Source organism: Haliaeetus leucocephalus, unplaced genomic scaffold (genome assembly GCF_000737465.1).
Source record: "Haliaeetus leucocephalus isolate CR32 unplaced genomic scaffold, Haliaeetus_leucocephalus-4.0 Scaffold450, whole genome shotgun sequence".
In the NCBI taxonomy this organism is placed as follows: Eukaryota; Metazoa; Chordata; class Aves; order Accipitriformes; family Accipitridae; genus Haliaeetus; species Haliaeetus leucocephalus.
This window is the reverse complement of record NW_010972886.1, coordinates 9,034,650-9,042,704: the sequence shown is the minus strand read 5'-3', so window position 1 is coordinate 9,042,704 and position 8,055 is coordinate 9,034,650. Positions and strand designations below refer to the sequence as shown.

Here is an 8,055-nt window from a genome sequence, read left to right as displayed (position 1 = left end):
CCCCGTCCCCCACAGGCAGCCCCGCTCCCCGGGCTCGCCGCCGGGGCGCTCCCGGACAGGAGAGCGGCCCGGAAACCGAGTCAAATGACCGGATTTTTTTTTTTTTTTTCTTTTCGCGTTTCGCCGGGGCCGAGATGGGGGCGGTGCCTCGGGGGGGGGGGGGGTGTCACCGAGCTCTCCTCGGCTGCTTGTGCAGACAGACAGACAGAGACTTCCTCTACCGCCGCAGGAGCGCATGGAGGAGGTGCTCGGGTAGCCGCGGCAGGGAGCCGGGCAGGAGCAGGGTCCCCCGCCTCCCGAGGAGAGCAGGCCGCAGGCCCGGGGGCTGCCTGCCCGTCTCCCTCCGGGGCGAGGGGCTGCCCGCCCGCTCCTCTCACACCTTCCCCTCCCCGGCAGCCTGCGCCGCAGCGGGTTTGTCTGCCAGCTCCCCTTGCACAGAGCAAAATTAGGCAGCTGTTGAGTATTTATCATTAATACCGTGTTACTTCACAGCTCGACGTCCCAGAAGAGCTTTTACTCTCCCCAAGAGGTTTTGCCCAGGTCTGCTTGGCAAACAGTTTGCATTTGTCTGGTGGACTCAAAATAAAGGAAAGAACAGTATGATCTTCTGGCTTGTCTCTCACAGCCCGGTATTTTTTACTTGCGTTGCCCGAAATTCCACTGACTTCCACGAGACTCGGGAAGCCGGGTACAAACCTACCCTTCTTACTTCTGTGCCATGAGCTGTGTCAGTCCACTATGAAAAATGGCCTGTTACAATCAGGCGTAGCAGAAATAAGTGCAAGGGTTTTTGTATAGTTACATGAGTTATGTACAAATAATGGTGGTTGTAATGGTTTTTTTCTGCCTTGAATTTTACAGACTAGTGGGAACAATCAGAAATTTTAAAAACACCAGAATATAGGCCATAATATTTGACTTTTTTTTTTTTCACTTTGATCACATCCAGATATTGAGAATGAGGAGAAGACAGGGCATTACCTAGTAGGATGAAGAGGCTATGCAAACAAGCATGTACTAATCCAGTGCCATGCAGCTATGATGGAAGGACGTCCTGGTCACTGTGGAGCAGTAGCAGCTTTACCTGGGTATGAATTGCTTTCTAATATAGATATGTTTAACATTCATATTTTAATCTATTTTTCAGGGCATGACATTTTGTTACTTATACAAGTAAAGGTTTTACATTGCTGGTTGAAGCCAGATGTGTAAAGCAATTGCCTTAAAAGCCTGCTCTTTGTCCAGAAAAATTAGTTAATCTGTGTATCTGAAATCACTCAGCTTGTTGAACCCAGCATAGAGGGCTTGGACAGGGGAACTACGCCCTGCTTACTGCTCTGCTGTTAGACTTGCTGGGTAATTCTGGACACGTTACTTAACCTGCCTATGTCTTAGTTTCAATAAACTGGATATGGGGCCATGCGGTATCATACTGATGTTCATGAATAATGCATCTGCAATATCTGAATGAGAAATGTTTTATTTTGCATTCAAATCATCTGTTGGTTTGTCAGACAGAATGCTTCACCTATGCCTCCTCATGTACAATGATGGCAAAAGTTACTCTGCTCTGAGGCAAACTATGTTTTAATTTGGTAGACCTGAAGAAAAAAAGAGCAAACTAAAGACCAAACTGCCTTCACTAACTTTTCTGAGATTAGATATTCGCTAGATCCTTATATACGTTTAAGATTTTAATTTTATTGCATTAATATACATCCCCTGGAACTTTATCACATAAGCCTCTTCCTACCAGGGATTTAGACTGTTAGTTAAAGAAAATGCTGTATGACAAAGGGTTAGTTTGAGAACTGCAGTCAGAAATTACAGTGTAATTAAAGTCACTCAAGAAATAGTGATACTGAAGTCTGCCAATCACTGCAAAAGAAATGGCTAATTTGCTGCTTCTGGCATAGAATATAACATTACACATCAGAGGGATGCAAGTTCTGTACCGGAAGTAGGCCTATTAAGGAGGAACTTAGGTATTGCACAGTATAGTCAGTAAATCCATCACTGTTCTTGCTACCAGCTATTGCTGTCAGTTGTTGGGTAGCCTTAAAAGATTTTGGTGTTTTATTAAAGGTCATGTATGATGCGGGAGAGGAAATATAATGTGGTTTGAACGGAAATCTATTTTAAAACTTATTTTACTAGTTTAGTTGAACTGAGATATTACTTCTTGTTCTAAAGAAAAAAAAAAAACAGTGTCTGTAGGAAGAAAGTTGCAGAGCATGGCAGCAACCATGAGGGAAGCAACCCAAGAGGGAAGTTTTGTTGTGGTCTTTACTTTTCAGTGTCATTTGCTGTGAGCAGGGTAACAGAGGATGTCTCCTCCATGCCAGTGCATCCACTAGTGTGTCAGTGGAGAAGGAGATCTGTCGTCCACATGAGTGGCGTTGAGGAACGCTGTAACACCCCACAGATCCTGCGGAGTGTCGGTATTTGTGAAATACTTGAACTGTGCTAATAGTACAGTGTAATTATAAGTAAATCATAGCTGCAGAGATTTAATTTAACTACACCCAATATACACAGGAATCAGTATTTCTTTTGTAGGTCAGTCATATGATGCAAAGAGATCTTGAAGTGGAAAAGCTTAAAAATCAGTGAATTGATGGGTGAAAATACAGGGTACCATGTACATTTGAATTATCTTCTTTGTGTATATATTGCACATATTCCATTCTGTGTACGTTCTAGTTAGTGCAACTTGCTTAGAAGGCTGTAAAGAAATAAGCAAACAGAAGAAAATAATACTTTTTTTCTATTTTCAGAGTCATTTTGTATATATACTTCATAACTTAGGTTTTTGCAGTAAGTTGAAAAGTAACCTTTGCATAACATTGTGTAAATAGAAGATTTCTCTTCCAAAAAGCTAGTGTCCACTTGCTGCTGCTTATAAAGCCACGGAGAGAACTACCCACAGTTTCCTAGTAGAAGTGTGGTGACTTGCTGTGACTTTCGTGAGAGAACAAGTCTTCGTGGTAGAAGATAATAAAACCATGATGTCTAAGCAGAGTGCTGAAGCTTAACAGATAATCTTATACTGAGTTTAATAGACTTTTGTGAACTTGCTGATTAAGTGCTCCATGCTTATCCTAATGTGCAGACATAGAGAAACCATACAAACAGAGGCAGGAAATACTCAGAACAGGAAGGGACAATGAGTTACTGGGACAACTGTCCCACAGCTCTGCTCAGTATAGCAGAGGAAGGAGGGGCTAGGAGGAACAGATGACATCTCACACACAGCACTGCAAACAGTGTGTTTCTTAGCCCCACTTGCACTTCCTACGGAACCCTCTCTCTCAGTGTAGGTGTATAGGATTTGCACATGCCAACTCTGTGCTGGCTGCGGAAACTGAGGCCAGTTCCTATGTTGATGAGGCTGGTTCCAGTGTTGTTTTGGCAGAGCAGGGGAAAGGCATTCTACGTAAGTATTAGTATTACCTTTTCATTAATCTGTTTTGTTTCTTATTGAGGCATTTTACCTTTGTCTCAGAATTATTTCATTACTTTACCAAAAATAGAAGATTAGAAATATTCACAGAAAGCGTCCCTTAGAATTGACTAAACACTGGGTATCATTTGCTGGATTTATGAAACAGTGGATATAGTAAGTCAAAAACATTCAGGAAGTCTGAATACTTCTAAATAGATCATGGTTTCAAGGGCAGATAAGCCCTCCACAGTCACACCCCCAACAATGTATGACTACCTCATTAGCATTAAGGGACTCTGACCTTTACCAAATCTTGAATATCTAACTTTCTTGGTTATCAAAACCGGCCTCGCTCAGGTGCCAGAAGCAGTGTTGTCATGGGTGCCTATACAGGATAATTTTCCTGCTAAGAAAAGACAACTCTGGTGTCGAACTGTGTCAGACAAGAATGCTCAGCAGGCCTGGATTTCTGTGAAGGACAAAAGGGTCTGGATTCTCCTCCCTATAAGCACCACCCACTCTGAGTCATCTGAGCTGGAAGTACTGGCATAATTGCAAAACATCTTCACACAGATGGTATGATCCAGTGTAGGTTACACCAGGACTGGATTCTTAAGTGAGCTATTTGGCTGTGTAATTAAAATATGACAAGGAAAGGTTTTTACTCTTGGGGATTTTTCAATAACATTTCTTCACAAAGTGGAGAAAATGTTTTTCCTCTTTAGTGTCACAGGGTTACAGAGTATGAATGTTTATTTTTGTTGACTTGTTTCCAGATAAACATAGGAACGGATTGTAAAGGTCACTTTTTTTTTTTTAAATTCAACTCCAGTTCGCTTCCATGTAGCATCTCTAGCGTTTATCGCATCTGCCATTCAACGTTTTTAAAACACAACTTCAAAATTATCTTACAGAGTTCCAACACTGCAAATCATAATGAATTTTGATCACTGTATATGTGATGATGCTTTGTCACAAAGGTCCAGATCCCTGCAGGGCATATACTTACGCTGATTTTACTGAAAGTTAGGGGCCACAAACAGTTTTACGGTAAAGAAAATCTGCCTTTTCACCTATTGCCTCTTACTTGAAACACTTTAATTTCTGATCACCTAAGCTGAAGCACTGAAATGTGCAGATGAGGTGTGTTGGACACTGAATACCTCACTCATGGCAAGCCTCTGGATGCTCTGGACCCTGTTCTCCATTGCACTAAATGTTTTGTAGTTGTTTAGGCATGTGCAGCGGATGCAAAGTATTAACAAATCTGAATTCTCCACTTATGTCACTGGTAATGTTTTGTGGACACTTTGCAGAGATATAAATGGCAACCAATGGAAATTCAGAGTTTCATGAATCTGATTTCTAGAGACTTGGAGTTCTTTTTATACCAGCTGAAATCAATGAAACCATTTTCTGAAAATTGGGTTCCAGATATTAAAGTCTGGCAGGCAAAGCTGGGTTATCCAAAATTAGATGCCACCTCTGAAAAGATAATTCTAAGTGATTATCTCACAGGGGAAGTCTGAGACAGAGCCAAGATTAGAATCTAAATCATCTGATACCCAGTCCTGTGCATTAATCACAACACTGATTTTTTAATACTGTGAGCTTGAATACTGACTTGTTAAAAAATAAATGCAGTTTTCAAAACTCATCCACAGCATATGCAAAACAATGTTTTGACATAATCTGCTGATGGTAGAATCCTGATAGCTGAAGTCTATTTGCACTTCAAATTTTCAAAGAATGTGGTTTCCAATCAGTTCGTCGTTGCTGTGAAGTTAAGCCCCATACAAGTGAATGTTACTTCTAACAAATTGATTAATGGCGCTTTTTTGACCGTTCTTTATATGTTTTCTGCATTTTTAAATTCAGTTTTTACAGAACACTTTTACATGAGTATATGCTTGGTTGCTGTAAAAACGCAATGATGGAATGCTGTTGTTTAGAAAGAAAATATTGTTCCATGCTATTGGATTTTAAGAATAGCCCTTATTATATTCTTGTTAGTAGGAATACTTAGAAAAGAAAAAAAGTTGCAGAGAACATGACACCTTAGGTAACAGTAATTTATGTGTATTATTTAACCAGTCTGTATTTACCTGCAGTAATGACTTTATGATAAAGTATGACCTGAACAAAATGCAGTCACTGGTAATCGAGTTAGCTTGCATTTGTGTACATGTTTATGTGACCATAAGGATATTGAATTTGTGATCGAAAATTGTTGTCAGCACCCCATTGTGATAGATTGATCTGTAATGATTATTATGTACTTAACAGCTCATGTATAGTTTTCACAGAGATTATATCCTGCAATGTTTCACAGATGTAAGTAAGTGATTCAGTGTATATTTTAGTATGTATGCAGGACTATATGGAGCCTAGCTCCATGTGAGGATGAGTTATGGGGAGAGTAAATGAAAGGTAGCATTGAAGTGTGTTATAAGGATCTGTTATTTTAATTCATTTGAGGGAAAAAAAATGTTCTGTACATACTAGAAACTAGAAAGCTGTGAGTTTTTCCATTTCCCTATGAAGAAAGGCTGAGAGAGTTGGAGTTATTCAGCCTGGAAAAGAGAAGGCTCCAGGGACACCTTACTGCAGCCTTTCTATATATAAAGGGGGCTTATAAGAAAGGTGGAGAAAGACTTTTTACCAAGGCCTGTAGTGACAGGACAAGGGGCAATGGTTTTAAACTGGAAGAGGGTAGGTTTATATTGGACATAAGGAAGACATTTTTTATGATGAGGGTGATGAGACACTGGAACAGGTTGCCCAGAGAGGTTGTGGATGATCCCTGGAAGTGTTCAGGGCCAGGTTGGATGGGGCTTTGAGCAAACCGATCTAGTGAAAGATGTCCCTGCCCATGGCAGGGGGTTGGACTAGATGATCTTTGAAGGTCCCTTCCAAGTGAAACCATTCTATGATTCTATGATTTTACGAGTTGCAGTGACTGAAGCAAGATGACCAGAAATTTCAGAGCAGAGCGTGCCGTGGAAGTAGGACATATGGGCTTAGTAAATAGACCATGTGCAAAGATATCGGAGAGTTTCAGTCCTGATTGAGTCAATGCTGCAAAGATGCAGCATGCAAGAGGTTGGGAGACGGAAACATCTGCACCTTGGTTTGCTGGTCTATGGGATGCAGGAAAGCCTACTATACTGCTGTGCTGCAGGGTTTTTCAAGCTCTCCCGCTGCCAGTACTGGTCCTGCAACACTTGGAGAGTTCTATGTAATACTTTGAAGACCAGGGAGGTTTGACTAAATGGGAGACATTTCAGAATGAAGTGCAATGTCTTTCATTAAGTAGCTTTTCCAGAAGGCATAAGAATTGTCAATATATGATATTGCTATATCATATATTGGTTTGAATTGCACCTCTCTTTTTTTTTTTTTCCCCCCAAAAGACTTGTTTTTTTTAAAGCCTTTTGTTTTTAACAAAGCCCAAATGGATTTCTCAGAAATGCTGGACATTTGCAAAGTCCATTGATTTATGTCCAGTGCAGCAGTGCAGATGCTCAGCACAATTACTTTTTTACCATACTCCATTCAGTGGTAAGAACTTTATCATATGAAAGCAACCCAAGAACTGCTTCAAAAACGATGTGCTTTCTTTTTTTGCTTTTTTTTTTTCTTCCTACTGCCATGGCACAAGAGAAATAATACATTCAGTGTTAAAGTGAGAACTAGTGAGTACTGCCCTCGAAATTCCTAACTACAAGCCTCTGGAAGCTACCCTGGTTAAATGAAGGCCAAAAACTTACTAAGATTGAGAATGAAAATGGGGAAATAGCTCAAATAAGTGGATGCACCACTAGCTTAAAATAAGGAAAACCTCTTTGAAAAATATCTGAAGCTTTCAATTATCAATTTTACAGAGATTATTTGCCCTGTATTTCAAATGAAATAAGGCAAACAGAAAGAAAAGAAAAGGAAAGGAAAGGAAATAAAGGTTGGGGTTTTTTTCTAAATTGCAGGTGAAGGTTGGGTGTAGTCAAAATTTTTGTATGAGAATTTTTATGCTTCCTTACAGGGAGGATATTGAGGTCTCAATCTGGATAATAACACAGGAATGTGCATTTACTCTGGATACCAGTAGCCAGACTCATGAAGAGGAAGTCTCAGATGTGAATAAAAGACTGCAAGGCTGTCCCCTAATTGATTAGAAGCAAAGAACTGTCAGACATCTGAAGTGTGCAAAGCATAAGACTGTCCTCTAATTTCTCAATTTTGGCAGTTTTGATCCCACTTGTACTTAAAGTTAGTATTAATCATGGGGAAAAAATGCAACCTTTCTCCCTTTAATCTTTCTCCCTTTAATCAACAGTTTATAAATGCAGTAGCACATTTCAGATGTCAGTAATGTATTTTTATCTGGCAATTGATTAATGTGCATACTAAAATGGATAGGCCTGTCTGTTGAAACATGGAACAGTGAGACACAGCATAGTGCTGCTTGAGAAGGAAATAATCTCTTTTTTGGTTTTTCATTAGGTCTAATAGCTTTGTATATCCATGGAAATGTAACTGTTCATAAGACAGATACAACATATTGCATAGTTGCTCTACTTCCTGTAACTTATGTAAATATTTGTGTCTGGTTA

General features: G+C 40.1%; 1 protein-coding gene across 1 annotated transcript in view; it reads left to right on the top strand.

The window, feature by feature from the left end:
- Positions 1-2,389: 2,389 nt before the first annotated feature.
- Positions 2,390-8,055, top strand: part of RAB1A (RAB1A, member RAS oncogene family) — a 40,849-nt gene continuing 35,183 nt past the window's right edge. The window contains exon 1 of the mRNA XM_010575049.1: positions 2,390-2,441. Coding sequence (XP_010573351.1) covers positions 2,390-2,441 — 52 coding nt within the window. The remainder of the gene's footprint in view (positions 2,442-8,055) is intronic.